Source organism: Pangasianodon hypophthalmus, chromosome 26, assembly GCF_027358585.1.
Source record: "Pangasianodon hypophthalmus isolate fPanHyp1 chromosome 26, fPanHyp1.pri, whole genome shotgun sequence".
NCBI lineage: Eukaryota > Metazoa > Chordata > Actinopteri > Siluriformes > Pangasiidae > Pangasianodon > Pangasianodon hypophthalmus.
The window spans coordinates 11379740-11396198 of NC_069735.1; the positions used below are offsets into that span (position 1 = coordinate 11379740).

Below are 16459 nucleotides of genomic sequence, written 5' to 3' on the forward strand. Positions count from 1 at the left end.
AGGACATAAAGCCAAGGACAGTTAAATTCTGTTAAATGCTGAGGATGGGAAGGATCATGCTAACCTTCTGGACCTGTGCCATGTGAATACTGGCTGCACTGAACTATGTCACTTCATGGGACTGCAATCACAAGCCACATGAAGACACTCATCACCACTACGTTGAAGCTAATCATCACATCTCTATGAGCTGTATAAATAATGACCAACTCTTACCTGCTGATGCCATACGTATTCACCAACTCAGACACTCAGCAAAAATGTCTATGTATGGCACACTGAATCAAGGTTTGACAAGCTCGAATTTTGTCTAGATAGCTTTTTGTAGAAGGGTATTAGTGACTGCCTATCACCCTACATGAATTTTGTTTAGGTTGACTAAGCTTGCTGTGTAATACTTCCTTAAGGAGTATCAGATGGGAAATTGATTTGCCTCTGACTCTATGATCATTCAGTAAAGTTTTACACTCATCTCAGACCTGCTGAATAAGTCATATTTCTCATTCCTTGTGTCTCAGTGTGGTCTCAGAACAATGTATAATCTCAACACACCAAGTTTAAGGATGACATACTGCCCTCTCCATCTTGAGAGTGAGCTGGTGAAATGTTTCTGATGCTCCTATTTGTAAAAAGCTGATCTGAAGATTCTTCAAGCGCGCAGTAAACATCAGCATCTGAAGATCAGCACTAGTGTCCTGGTTCTTGACTCATTGTTGCCAGTATTTACAGGATATACAACTGAATGGTGTATGTAATCTGCAAAGTACTGAATATTATGTACAGAACAAAGGTCTGAACATGTCAGTATGTCCAAACTGATGAGTACTACTCTTATTCATTGATCATATACTGATTTGTACTATTCTGGCATTTTCAGAAAGCAAGATTTACTAGTGAATTTGATAACTTAGGCAGGAAGTGAAGATTTGTTTACCTCTTATTCTTCTGGGCTCATGTTATCTACCTGCTTCCTGGCATCTTTTGTTTACTTTATTTCTTTTTTCTTTACTGTTTTATAAATGATATATACATATTTAACTGAATAATGTTTAATATTTGCAAGTGAACGAAGGTGTATAATGTTCATGTTTCTTGTAAATAAAACAATGTATCTACTTATTTAAGAGTTATAAGATATAAGAGTTCATTTATCATTTTTGCATTGTGTCTGGGTAGGAGTGTGCAACTGTAGCACAAGAATTTCATAGTATATAGATGCTCAAGCACTCTTTTTGAAGCACATGACAATAAACTTAAAACTTGAAACTCTGCTTTCTGAACTACTCTGTGGAGCGACACCTAGTGGTGAAGGCGCATAACTACCTCTTGGTCTCCAGCCTGATGGCGCTCTAATTGGCCTGGCTGATTGTTTGTAACAGATGCAGGTGTAACTGAGCTTGCTCTTTTAGATTATTTGACTAGGCAAACGGCTGGCTGTGCTCTAGCATACACGTGAGTGAAAACACCGGCGATGTCTTGTCGACTACAGTCAAGAATTACAGCTATTCTCCTTTTAACAACAACACTACCTCTCTGTTTAACAACCCATGGCTCGGGTTTGGACCAAACCCACAGAGTTCAGGTAGGAGGAAGTTTACAGAAAGGAAGCAAACCCAAAGGAGAACTTCAGAAGGAGAGAACTGAGCAGCACTTATCAAACACAGCTTCTACAGAAACTCAGAGACGTTGGTCTTCTCCAGCTAGACACTCAATCCTCAATGAAACAAACAACTCAAAGCTCTACAAGTCTTCATCAGCTTTCCACCAGTCCAACAACCCCTCCATGTTAACTCCAAGACAGGGTGGTACTGATGCAAAAGAGCTGCTTCAATCCGACTCTCCAGGTCCTGTTAGAACAACATAAACACCCCATGTTTAGGTAATGCACACTAAACAAGTTGTGTAACACTGAATGTTATTTTTGTGTAGGATTTGATGTCCAAGGAAAAGTAAATCTTTCATCCAGCCATATTACTGAGGAATGGTTACAAATGAGACCACTGGTGCGATGTTCCCCAGCTGCTATAATCCTAACAGCTAAAGGATGGAACTACGTACACCTTCTTGTGGACCGAGGTTGGACTGTCATGCCAAATCACAATGAATAAGGCAATTATTTTTGGATTGTGTAGTCTTTACTCTGAATTAAAACCTGTATCTCACTCTTTAGTGGATGCTTCCCCTGTGTCAATACTTCACCTGCCCTCATACTGTGGGTACAATGTAAAGGCGACATGGAGAAACCTAGTTCTGATAGCGCCTTACGATGGGTGCTATGTCTTACAGCAGGTACAGTTGTAGTTAATTTCCTACTTATGTCTTGACACTGAATTTTTGGACATTTTATATGGTTGATGCTTTGATGGTCTCTCATATGCAGAATTATCCTCAAGTCACAGAGCCCCTGTTAGCTTTAAGATATCCCAGCAGGTTGAAATTCTACTGTTTGTACAATGGTTTTCTCTGATCCTTCAGAATGGAAGTTATGTTTTACCACTGCTGTGGTGGGGAATGCCTGTGAGTATTTCCTGTCCCATGACTCCTGTTTCTGCTCCTGCCACTCCATCTGGCTTCTGCTCGTACCTGGGAATAATCTTAAAGATAGAGGGGTCTCAGAGAGGTACAGGAAAGTATCGCATCAAAGGTGAGAGACTGTGTATTAATATCTGTCAGTTTTTAGATGCATCTTGTGTATCTGTCTAGACTTAGTGTGGCCACATTATTATTCATGCATAAATAACTACTATTATTTGGCTTCTGCAATGAATGGGTGACAGGATGTACTGTCACACTGAAGTATGTTAAGGTTTAGTGATTTAAGTGGCTGATAGCACTAAAAAAGTAATAACAAAGGGTTGTGTAGATTTGATTTTTACAACCTTGTCCAGTTTCTTGTGACCGGGCTAACCAAGCTAAAGTGTCAGCATTTAACCAAGTCAAAAAAATCCAAATTCCAACAGATTTAAGCAAATTTGTGATTGAAAATTTACTATGGGCTTCAGCTGACTATTAAGCTACATACCTGTTTGGGTAGTTTGTTTAAAACTAGGCTTATGTATTATTACATACACCATTCATATGGTTTCCTCATTTGCTTCATAGTAAATGAGGAGTGGGTGCCACTTGTATCCAGCACATGTGCATATCGTATGGACTCAGCACCTGAAGACCTGATCCTCTTCATTCCTTTCACAGTGAAGTGCGCTAAGGTAGGCTCTTCAGACGTCTTAACAGATGAAAGGCATCCGGTGCATTTTACAGCTTATACAGTAACTCTGATGGATTATTGTCTCTTAAATACAAATGCAATAGAATAGCTGTCATCCTAAAATGCTTCATTTTTGAAAGGCTTTTATTTAATGTAGTATTCGGAACTAAACACAAGATTAACTTTAGTTACTGTTAGGATTAGTCCTCCTTTATCCATGTTTGTAATTGCATTTGATATGACCATAATTCAAAACTGGCAAATTTTTTTCTTGTTCTTAATTTTGTCTTTTGTCAGGATGGAGGCAGCACTCTTGATGTCCTCTTGGATGGGAAAATGTATACTCTTACTTGTCAGCCTCATCACTATCTTCCCTATCACCATCAGTATAATCCCTCTGCAACATTTTCTCAACCACTCCATCCACTGCACACTCAGATTATCCCACTTGACCCTACTCTCACTAAACCAGAGATATCTAAACCGCACTTGGTGCCTGAAATGACCACGATGGAACAACCCCAACACCACATATTGCTCCCTTCTGAGCAAACAACCCCAGTAGGTGGCACAGGAGTAACCGTACAGCATCCTCAGCACCCATCTTTACCATTATATGACATGGCACAGGTGCCTGTTCTACATTCTTCTGATATTCCCACAACAACAAGTACAGAAATAACTGTCCCTCCTTTTCAGCCTCCATTTGGGCATTTGCAGCTGAGTATGCCTATGGAGTACCCCCCTTATCAATATTTTCCTCATCACGTATACCCTTACTACCATATTTATCATCATCAGAAACCTATGCCACCAGATTCGCATATAACTGAATATAAATCAGCACTCAAACAAACTCCAAAGCCTCAGACAGTTCAAGAACCTCAGATGGGACTGTACCCTCAGATGCCTGAACCTTCTCAGCTGCCGCAGATGCACCAACTTCCTCAGCTGCCGCAGATGCACCAACTTCCTCAGCTGCCGCAGATGCACCAACTTCCCCAGGTGCCCCAGGTGCCTCAACCTGCCCAGGTGCCCCAGGTGCCTCAGCTTCCTCAGCTTTCTCAGGTTCCCCAGCTTCCCCAGGTGCCTCAGGTTCCCCAGCTTCCCCAGGTGCCTCAGGTTCCCCAGCTTCCCCAGGTGCCCCAGGTTCCCCAGCTTCCTCAGGTGCCCCAGGTTCCCCAGCTGCCCCAGGTTCCCCAGCTTCCTCAGGTGCCCCAGGTTCCCCAGCTTCCTCAGGTGCCCCAGGTTCCCCAGCTTCCTCAGGTGCCCCAGGTTCCTCCCCTTCCTCCACAGAAGCCTCAATTGCCTCAGCTTCCTCCCCTTCCTCCACAGAAGCCTCAATTGCCTCAGCTTCCTCCCCTTCCTCCACAGAAGCCTCAATTGCCTCAGCTTCCTCCCCTTCCTCACCAGAAGCCTCAGGTGCCTCAGCTTCCTCAGGTACCCCAGAAGCCTCATCATAGATTTCCAGTGCTGGCAAATGATTCCTCCCAGTCGTCTCCAGTGCTCACCTGCAAAGGGGATCGTTTGAGAGCATCTCTGCCCTCTGCAAAAATAAATTCCATTAAAGTCAAAGGTAAAAGCTTAGTTTTTTTAGTGTAAGCTATCATGGAACTGAGGGAGTCATACTCCTCCTTATAAAACAAGAAGTGCAGTTGCAAAAAAAAAATACATGTCATTTTTAAGACCAAAGAATTAGTGACAATGCAGGTGCTCTTAGGTAGCTAATTCAGCTGTCAAGTTCCTCTATGACTCAACCAAATTTTACTCAATTATAGGTTGTGTATTGCAACTTGATTCCTATTTCTTCTATATAATACTCTGCATATAGAATTTTCTATTGATATACAGTGCATTGCAAAAGTATTCTGCCCCGTTAAGTCATCAGATTCATCTGGATTACAAATGACACTTTCTCACAGTATTTTTATTGCAAACCAATATGCACTTAAAGTAAATTTTCAAAGTCAAAGTGTTCAACCCCTTCAGGCTAGTACTTGGTAGGACCACCTTTTCCTGCAGTAACAGCTTTTTCTGTTGGGGTAAGTTCCTACCAGCTTTGCACTGTTTGGGAGTGTAGAGCAGATTAGCTCCAGGTTCTTCAGGTTGGTTGGATGATGTTTGTTGACTGCAGTTTCCAAAAAGTGCTACAGATTCTCAATGGGATTTTGACTTTGCCACTGTAGTACATTCACCTTTTTGTTTTTAACCACTCTTGTGCTTCTTTCCCATACAGTCGTCAGTTATGCAGAGCTCTTAAAATGGTTGTCTTGTGCACCTTCACTCCACTCTGTCTCTTCAATGACCGTTCAACTGAGGTGGTTTTTGTCCAGAAAATGGGAGCTGTTTTAATATTTCACAGTTGAATGCCAATTATAAGTTAATTGTGTCCTTGTTAAGACAATATGATGTGTATTTATCATTTGTTGTTCAGACAAATCTGAAATACCAGGGAGGTTAAATACTTTTGCAAGCCACTATATTTACTGAGCATTGTGTAAAGCCTCTTCTATCTATATTAAAGTGCTTTTTTATGAAGAAATATTCATCATATTAAATACTGTTCCAGTACATGAGGAGATGAGTGGTGGATCAAAAAATTTCCATCAGATATCTCCTTTCAGGAATCACACATGACAGTTCTATTGGGGGTCAGAAAATGACAAAAATAGGATTACTTGCTAGGATGTGTTCATATTGGTTTTTATGCTAAATTGGGGGATTTCGACTGCAGTCCCAGAGCCCTGCACCATATTGTTTTATTTTTGTTTTGTCTTTTGCACACCTGATACACCTGAACCAAAAGGAGGGCTTAATGATTAGGTCACACCTGAATCAGGTGTGTTGACAGTAAGGGAACACTTGAAGCTATGCAGTGTAATGTGCTTGATGTAAGTGGCCTTTTTTTTTTTTCTTGTATCTTGCCACTCTACTCATACCTTTGACAAATACAAAATCACACATCTATGATAATATAACTCTGTATTTCTGAACAAGCTCTCATGAGAAGATTTTAGAAGTGTAAAATAAAGCTGTAAAGATATACAATTAGTAGTGCTAATCCCAGATCTGTTTTATGATCCTTAGATCATTTGTAAACTGCAAATTTAACACTATTCTCACATGGACATATTTAACACAGACCTGAGTTCTATTCTTCCATCTGTGTGGTTATAGATGTGAAGAGGAAGGTTTGGGTTCCTGTGTCTTCGGCTCCAGCACACTGTGGGTACTTACTGCAGCGTAAAGGCAGGGGTGTGGTTTTCTCCTCCCCTCTTCCTGCCTGTCACTCATATACTGCAGTAAGAAAATGCTTTGGTAGCTATTATTCCACACATCTTAAATGTTCAGTGGCCCAGAAAATGTCTTAGTCTGTACTATTGCTTCTGTGGTTCCAGGCTTACAACCTTTTAGTGGTTAAATGCATGAGATCGAGTTTGTTGGGACAGTTTGGTAAAAATGGTCAATGTCCTATTTGGTCTCTAAAAACAAAATGGCATGCATTTCTACACTCAAAAAAGGTTAAATCTAGAATCCTAAATGGTTCTTCAGGTTGTCCCTCTTTGGGAAGCCTTGAAAGTTCTATGCAGAACCCTACAGGAGGTTTCCCTATAAAGGAGAAATCCGTTATGTATTGAAAGAACCCCGTAATGAATCCCCCCCCCCCCCCCCCCCCCCCCCCCCAAGAGTGTATGTGTACATTATGTCATCATAGCAATTGTCTGTTTTTGAGCAACTGTCCAACTAACTTTAGATATTCCAATTGCACTGAATGTCTCTGTTAAATGCATCTAAAATAATCTTCTTCCCTTCTGCAGTCCCCCTCGCTACTCTCTCTTTCTCTGAAGTTCTGGGATCATGTGATACCGAGACACCATGCTGTACGACTCCAGTGTCCCTACACTTCACCCTCTCCTACTATTACAGAGTCATCTGCAACAACAGCCAGCCTCATGCCAAAACCTATTTTCACACGTTCTCAACCAGCCAGGCATGAGATCCGGCCTTCCCGTCCTCAAAAACCCTTGGGTCCATATTCCAAACCATCAAAGCCTAGAGACTCACCTATGCACTTCCAAAAGCCCATTGTCCCATCTTTGTATCCCCCCAAACCGACAGCTCCATCCTTCCAGCAGTCCAAAGACACAAAACCAATTTCCTGGCCACCTCAAATGCATCAACCACAAGTCTTATGCCACTCTAAAGACATGAGCGTCACACTACCTCCTGGACCAATCACAGGCCTGAAGGTTCAAAGTGAGTCTTTAATTAATCTTTAGCTGTTGGATTGTAGTTTGATTTTTGAGCATCATCAAGGTCAGTATTTTATTTTAGGTCAGTTTTTGTATATTTGTGTTAAATTTGTACTTTTTGTGTTAAGTTGAATTGAACATCTGTATCCTTGAATTTTAATCAGACCAGTACTGAAGCATTCTAGTTTGGCTTTTTATTATGATGAATTTTTAGTTGTTGGATGCAACGATATTTGCTGTATTTACTATACAAACTTTGATAACCTGATACCCATTGCAGGTTTCTACATATTCCTTTAATAAACTTGGAGGTAACCCTCGGTTGCCTGTGGAACTGTTTAACTATTGTTGATTGTGTTTTTAATGATTTTTTTCCCCCTCCTCTTTCTTAAGCTCCCACTGTTGGCCTTAAGGGAAGTGTAAAGGCAGTGCTGTTAGATGAAGCCCCAAGTCATTGTGGATACTTGATCAAGAAGAACCAAAATGGTGATATTAACATTCTCCTGCCCTATGCATCCTGTCACATGGCTCATCAGGTTTGTGAAGTGGTACAAATCCATACTGAGATAAATGTGATTACACATTTGCTTATCTAAGTAAAGAATAGGCTTTATTTATATTTTTTTATACTTTTCAAAGGATGGACAGTACCGAATTGTGTTGAAGTATCAGACAGCGGACGGTCGTAAAGTTGAGGCCTTACTGTCCTGCCAAGTTCCCATGAACCACGGTATGACATCTGAAGTGGTCACTTTTTTCACTTTTTTATTTTTAGTTATTTATTTATTTTTTTTAAAACCCCAGTTTCAGCATTGTGGACATTATGTAAGCCATTGTTACAAAAGCAGTTTTTAACCTGGGCAATGGCACCAAAAAACATGACAGCAAAGGAGTAGATCCTTACTGAACATCACATGACTGTTGTTGATTGGCAACATCATGTGTCTGTCTGAGAAACGGAGAGTTAATGGATGTTTACAGTAAAATGAATCTACTGATATTTTTATTCATGCTTATTTTTATCACTGGCACTCACATGTTTAAAAAAAAAAAAAAAGGTGTCAACAAATTACTCTTCAATTGGCTTGGCAGGTTATATTGCATTGTCTTTCTTAATCTCTGGTTTTGGGGTGTTACACCAGTGAAAATAACAGTTTGTTTTGAATTGCTCTCACATTCACTGCCATAAGCATGACAGTCATTGCTAATGTCCTATAGAATGCAGTCTGCCATTTGAACAGCGGTTAGCCTGCGGAACCAGCTCTGTTTCAGAAGCCGAATGCCGTGAGCTGGGTTGCTGTTACTCCCCGGATACTCAGACCTGCTACTACCCTATGGATGGTGAGTTTTCCCCTACATGAGATTCAGATATACAGCTCTAATTACCTCTTGTTTATCTTTCTTTTTCCTCCCTTGGCAGAATGCACAGCCGATCGGCATTTTGTCTTCTCCATCCCTGCATCGCTCACAGAACCACACCTTTCACCCGCCCTCTTGGTTGCAGCCGGCAACAGCTCCTGCACTCCTCAGAGGGTGGTGGCAGACTTGGCCCTCTTTAAGATCCCATTGGATGGCTGTGGTGCTCACAAATATGTGTGTGCAATTGTTCTTCACTTGCTGTTATGGAATTCTTCATTGAATATATACATATGAATGTGTAATATGCTATCCACTATGTTTAAACAAAACTCGCATTCAGCATTTCCTATTTTGGGGTGTTTCACACATTATTGTTCGTATGCTGTATGCTATTGTTGTATGCCATACTTGCTCTACTTGACAGGCATGTATGAAAGCTTTCTTATGGTGCAAAATTGTTTTTAGGAAGTGGGTAACACTGTGATCTATATGCTGGAGATCTTGAACACTTTGAACTCTGTCACTCTCAACTATGGAACCATAACCAGAGATTCACCATTTAGGTACATATTTATCAACTCAGCAATCTAAATATCTACCATTTCAAATACAACTTGGTTTACATTATTTCTTGATTGATTTGTCAGGCTGTTGGTTGAGTGCCGGTACCTGTCTGGCACAGTGGCGAGTGTGGGTTACCTGGTTAAAAGCCCATCTCTCGGCCCATCCATTCAGGCGCAGGGAGTGTTTGGGGTTCAGCTCAGGATCGCAAAAGGTCAGTGTCTTACACACACTTACAGCAGAAGTCCTGAAAATCCAGTCCTGGAGGGCCAGAGTCAAAAAAACATTGCGGATTTCCTAGCCTACACCTATTAAAGCTGGCAATTGGTGAATCGAATCAGGTGTCAGTGAAATGGGAAATCACAAAACACTCACAAAAAAGCCCCTGGCCTTCTGATCAACTGGGGAACCCTGCCTCAGAGAAACCTTAGCGTATATTTCAGTTTATTAAAAATATCTCCAACATAATGGAATGTTTATTTTTGTTGATTAAATAATGATTGTATTGCCTACCTTTTTTTAAACCTCAATAGCCTACATTTCTTAAACATTAACTGGTTTGAATTCAGGAATTCAGCTTGATTTTAAATGGTTCATTTCTCTTGATTGCACTTATATAGACTGATATTTAGGTAGAATTATTACTGATTGCTCTTTAGATAAGAACTGTGCTAAATTCTTTTTCCGTTTGAAACAGACTGTGCTTCCATTAATGATTAGCTGATTAGCATAATATTGTGAGCTCAGTTTGTGATGTCATAAAATAGGTTCAAAGGCTCCAACCTGTTACTGGATCATGTGCTAAATAAAAACCTTTAAAACAGAACCTGTACACTAGTCTATCCAGTTAGCTAACTTTGCTAATGAACAAACTCTCATAGTCCATGTTTACTTAAAATATGTAACAATGAAGGGAAACTCTAATACTGAAACCTTACTCATTTCAACCTGTGACAAATGCATGATGGTTTGCTAGCAGTTAACTAGCTGGTTTGCCACCTTATGTATTTAACACTAAACCTTCAGGGGTACTGTGAGAACTCTTTTGCCGAGTTCATTGTTTACAAAGCTTAATGTACATTTTTTGATCATCCTAGACCAGCAGTATAGTAGCTACTACCCGCAATACCACCGGCCCCTGCGCAAGCTGCTGGGGAAACCCCTTTACCTGGAGGTGCGTCTGCTGAACCCTTTAGACCCCAGCGCAGTGCTGTTGGTGCATTACTGTGTGGCGTACCCTCGCTCTGCGCATTCAGCATGGGTCCTCATCTATGATGGGTACGGTCCAGACAAACATTAGACATAAGATTCTCACTGACTTGGTTTCTGCTTTGACTTATTAAACCCATTGCTTATTCTGGAAACCTTAGAGCAAGTTATCAAGTAAATAGGGTTTTAGAAATAGCTATTTTTTGAAGGATTCGCTGGAGAGACTGAGAACTGTACATGTGGCCACTAATTATACCTTCATCTGTACATCCTATATGCACCTCCTCCTCTATAGTTGCCCAAACCCCCTTGATGTCACCCCATCCCATGAACCCCCTCCCACTCCTCCAGAAGGACTGGCCAATCACGTGAGGCGATTCACTGTCAGTACTTTCCAGTTCCTGGAAAGCAGTAGGAAGGAAACAGCACCTGGTGAGGAGGAGGTGGTGGAGAAGGAGGGAGAGGAGGAAGAGGTAAATACCTGTCCACTTTAACTAAAAAAGTAAATTGAACAGTCTTGAGAAGAGCTGATGGGACGGATGCATGTATTAGAAATCGTATTGCTTCACAGGGCTTATTTATAAATAAAATTCTATTATTATTTTTTAAATCTGTTAGTTTCAGACACTCAGGTGCTGTACCATTATGTTCAAAATCATGCCTTAAGATTATCTAGTGCTAACATTCTCCATATTCCATGTATGAAACTTAAAAAGAGTGGTGAAGCATCCATTTGTTTTAAAGATCTGGAGCACAACCATTAGTCAGGCATCATCTCTCTCTGATATGAGCTGCATTTTTAATATATATAAGAAAGGTGCCATGTAAGTAAAGTTTGTTGATATTATTATTAAAACTAGTATTGTAATAGTTTTAGTTCAAGAAACTACACAAATAAGTTATTGCTCTACATAATTTTGTACATATATTTTTGTCCTTTCTCAGATCTATTTTATGTGTGCCACTGAGGTGTGTTTACCCTCTGAAGGTCCGTGTGTAGAGGGCTGTATTGATCGTGAGTACCTGATATTTCCTCATTAGGTCACTCCTGTCCTGTTTTGATCATATTGTATACAAAAATATTCACTTTTTTTTTTTTGATCAGCTGTAGATTCCCCAGCAGTGAAGTCCTGAGTTTGGAGGTGTCAAAGTCCTATAAAACAGTCGACATCACTCACTATGCTCAGAATAACTGCTTTGTGCGTCACAAAAAATAAAGGTTAAAAAGAGTTAGTGTGGCCAATCTTTTTTATTTCTGTGATCTGTGTGACTAATTCATTTTATCTGCTGATAAATGTTTAAAGGTTTATTGTCATGAAGTGGGAAATATTTACAAGGAGAAATTGAGAAGAGTGTGTGTGTGCGCGTGCGTGCGTGCTCAACTGAAGGGTCTGTAGTGCTTTCTGCTGTGTGTGATTAGATTAGAGCTCTGGATGAAAGCTTTCCCACACACCCTGCACACGTGTGGACTTCACTCCTTTTTTTTTTTTTTTTTTTTTTTTTTTTTTTTTTTTTTTTTTTTTTTTTAAAAGAAGGGGTGGGGACAAAGAAAATGTGGAGTAATACATAATTGAAGCACTGAATACAATGCATTTTACACTTTCTAAACTCAGTAAACTCACTGACCACTTTATTAGGAACATCTGTACCCCAGTCATTCATGCAATTCCGCCAATCATGTTGCAGCAGCACAATGCATAAAATTTCGCCAATACAGATCAAGAGCTCTGTGACTCTGTGGCATGGTTATTGGTGCAAGATGGGCTGGTTTGTATATTTCAGAAACTGCCGATCTGGAATTTTCAGCCACAGCAGTCTTCCACAACCAAATGGTGTGGAAAAACAAAAACCCTCCAGTAAGCGACAGTTTTGTGCGTCAAAATGTTGTGATGAGAGCTCAGAGGAGAACGGTTAGACTGGTTCAAGCTGACAGGTAGGCTACAGTAACACAAATAACCACTCTTTACCACTGTGGTGAGCAGAAAAGCAGATAGGCTACAACAGCAGAAGACAACATCAGGATCCACACATCATCCAAGAACAGGAATCTAAGGCTATAGTGGACACATATCTCACCAAAACGGTACAGCTGAAGATCGGAAAGACCAGAAGATGTTTTTCCAATCTTCAAATGTCCAGTTTTGGTGCACCTGTGCCACTGTATCTTCATAATTCTGATGTTTAATGTGAAAATTAACTAAAGATCTTTACCTGTATCTGCATGACTTTATGCATTGCACTGCATGATTGGTTGATTGGATAAAATGACATGAATAAGCAGGTGTACAGGTGTTCCTAATAAAGTGACCGTGTGTGCATGTATCGATATGGATCTAAATAAACATGTCACATGTAACAATGTAGAAATATCTGTTACTGTTGATATGGAACTAATGTGTCGGCTACAAGCAGCCGATTTCGCCATGGTATGTCATTTGTATTTCTTGGTGCGATTTTGTGCAATTTCTGTTTTGACAACAAGACTGATGAAATGACTTCTCAGAATGCAAAATGACAAAGGTTTCAGCAATCTATAATGACCTTTGTTCTGTGCAGTGTCACTGGTTCACTGCTGTTAATGCAGACTATGGGCGGCTTGTGACCTTCGTGACATTTGTAATGATGGGCCTCCAAGTCAGAAAAGGAAAAGAAGTTCTGCAAGAGAGAGAAAGAGGGATAAATGGGAAAGATGGATACTGTAGAGCAAGTAGGGGACAAAATCGATGTATTAATATGGATTAACACAGGGGAAAATATGAGTCTTCTAGTTACATTTTGTGAAATAGTCTGTCCATTTCTTTCATTTTGTGAAACCGCTGTGGAAATGGGTCCAGGCTCATTTACCTTGCCATAAAACTGACAGTGTGTCATAGAGGAGCCGATCGCTGAATAATCTGTGTCCTTACTGCTGGACTTTAACTCACTTCCCAGGTCCTGTTTGTCCTCTGTGGTGCTCAATTGCACACAATATAATAAAAAAAAAAAATTACTAATATACACAGACATGATGCATCAAATGTACCAGACAAGGAAGATAGATAGATAGATAGATAGATAGATAGATAGATAGCGAACAGTGTCATGACACTACTGAGCTTGATTTTTCTTGACTTAATTATAATTTTTCTTATATAATATGCAGGAAAAAGGTATAGTGTTCACGAATCAATAGAATAAAATATACAATGCATTTTATGTGACTGTGCTGTGAATATGCTCTTAAAAAAATAAGTTAATGAATTAATTAATAAGTAAATAAGTAATAAGTAAACAAGGGGGGCATGGTGGCTTAGTAGTTAGCACGTTTGCCTCGCACCTGTCTCTGCCCTGTGTGCGTGGAGTTTGCATGTTCTCCCTGTGCTTCGGGGGTTTCCTCGGGGTACTCCGGTTTCCTCCCCTAGTCCAAAGACATGCATTGTAGGCTGATTGGCATTTCCAAATTGTCCATAGTGAGTGAATGGGTGTGTGCGCCACTGTGCCCTGAGATGGGGACACCTGTCCATGGTGTCCCCTGCCTTGTGCCCTAATTCCTCTGAGACAGGCTCCAGGCCCCCCGTGACCCTGTGTAGGATAAGCGGCACAGAAAATGGATGGATGGATGGAAGTTAATTAACAACTGACAAGAAGCAGTGATACATAAATTTCACATATTCTTTTTTTTTTTTTTTTTTTTTTTTTTTTTTAAATAGCTTATTATTATTGGTCTTGCTTCAGTGGGAGACGGAGCGCGTGAGTTCGGGCGCGTCAGAATGCTTGTGCTGTGGCGTCACAGACGGCCTGTGACGTCACAGAGGCTGAGCTCTATAAAGAGGGCTGAGCAGCGGCTTCCTCAGACAGCGTCATTTCTCTCTGTGTGTTTCAGGTGAACTCTAAGCACTAAGTACTGATGGCGCCGGTTACTCCACAGGATCTATCCTTAGCGTACAGGGCTTACCTGTACAAAGTATCCTATGAAGGTCTGCACAACGTGTACAGCGTCGGTGGCTTTGTGCTGATGTGTGTGTTCGCAGCACTGCTCCTCATGGTGCTGTGTAATTATGTGGCAGACGTGAGCTGCCGCAGGGCGCCTGAGCAGGAGAAGTTCAGTAAGGCGGCCCCACCGAAGCAGAGCCAGACTGTGTATTCCTCACTGCTTCCTCCTCGGGAAGACTTTGTGGTGAACATGGACATGTGGAAGAACACGGTTCACACTCAGACGCCCGGACAGGTAGTGATAGAGATGCCGGAGCCACAACGCAAAGTGAGGAAGAAAGCCATTAAGATCCGCGCGGGCCAGATCCGGAGACTGCTCCAAGCCAAAAAGAGGAAAGCCAAGCATCCTTTTAAACCAGCATCCTGAGCAGCAACAGCACCCAGTTCAGCAGCAGCAGCAGCAATCAATAAACATTAATAACTAACTAACCAGCTGACTAACTAACTAACTGACTAACTAACTAATAATTAATTAAAAATAACAACAATAAATCAATATTAATAATAATAAAGAAATAAAAAACAAAAATAATAACAATAATAAATTTTTAAAAATAATAATAAATAACAACAATAATAAACAATAACACAAAAATAAATAAATAAACAAAGCTTTGTGCAGTGTATATGGAGTCATGGCTTGTTTTTTTTTTAGTGCTGTACATTATTTTATTATTTTATGACAGTCATTAGACTGTAAGGTTGTAGTGAGCTGATCTACATGTTCCACTCTTTAAAGGTTTACAGAGTGATTTTAGCTGAAGTTAGTTAAAAATCTCCCTTCCTACAGTGTTCAGTGCAAAAGCTCTCCAAAACACATGCACACACGCTGTCTAGGCTAAAGGTAAAATAATGTTTTTTTTTTTTTTAGCCCAGTACAAGTAACATCTCTATGACTGCTTTCTATTATTTAAGAAATCTACAGAATATAATATAAACCATTTCTACATGATGCTGAGAAACTAGGACAGGTTTTATAACCTCTATCGCCTTCACGCTATCTTACACAGTGTAATAACAATTACTGAAGTATGCAGACACCATGCACCAAAGATCCCTAAGAAGGAATGTGGGACAAAAAAAAAGAAAAGAAACTTTATTCAAAAAGTGTTTTATACATCTCAGGATCGTCATTTCTGCATGTCATCTATATATGTGAATGGTTGATTTTTATAGATAGACAGATAGCAATACGGCCATTTTCATCTGTCTCCAAGATCATTCCAACAAGTCTCTCTCAAACAACCAGTGATAATCTCAGATAAACATGAGCTCACAAGTGAAAAAAGCAAAACTAAGAGGATGTGGGACAAATTACGAGACTTGCTGCTGAACCCAACTACCACACTTGAAAACATGAGAAATCCTATTTCTAGAAGTCTCAAGCGAAAAACCAAAGGCCAAATTTGTCATTTAGCAAAAAATTAAGTCAACATCATGCACAAAAAAGGAACAAAAATCATACCGATATGCAGTGCATATAAAAAGTCTACACACCCCTGTTAAAATGGCAGGCTTTTGTAAAGTAAAAATAAATGAAACCAAGATAAATCATGTCAGAACTTTTCCCGCCCTCAATGTGAAATTAAAACGTATAAAAATTAAGTGAAAAACAATCAGAAATATTTTAGGGAAAAATAGGAAAAATAAAAAAAATACAATAACCTGGTTGCATAAGTGTACACTCCCTTTTATAATTTGGGATGTAGCAGCATTCAGAATGAACCAATCGCATTCAATCTCATGTTCAAAAGTGATCATTATACAGCTGTCATCAATGAAGTTATTCTGATTAACCCCAAATAAAGACCAGTTGTTTCTGTAGGATTTTCTTGACATCTTTTTGGTTTCATCTGACTGCTGAAGCCATGGTCTGCAAAAAGTGCTTACAAAGCAA

The 16459-nt window shown here is 40.1% G+C and overlaps 1 protein-coding gene across 1 annotated transcript; it reads left to right on the forward strand.

Annotated features, from left to right (window-relative positions):
* The first annotated feature begins 1363 nt into the window (after positions 1-1363).
* Positions 1364-11814, forward strand: LOC113537603 (uncharacterized). Its single transcript, XM_034299983.2, has 18 exons — positions 1364-1844; positions 1930-2076; positions 2171-2289; positions 2476-2644; positions 3103-3209; positions 3506-4784; positions 6386-6510; positions 7027-7465; positions 7855-7997; positions 8101-8191; positions 8680-8802; positions 8882-9054; positions 9286-9383; positions 9468-9595; positions 10479-10659; positions 10886-11063; positions 11536-11605; positions 11696-11814. The coding sequence occupies exons 1-18, from the start codon at positions 1472-1474 to the stop codon at positions 11722-11724; spliced, it is 3972 nt and encodes a 1323-aa protein (XP_034155874.2). The 5' UTR covers positions 1364-1471; the 3' UTR covers positions 11725-11814.
* The last annotated feature ends 4645 nt before the right edge of the window (positions 11815-16459 follow it).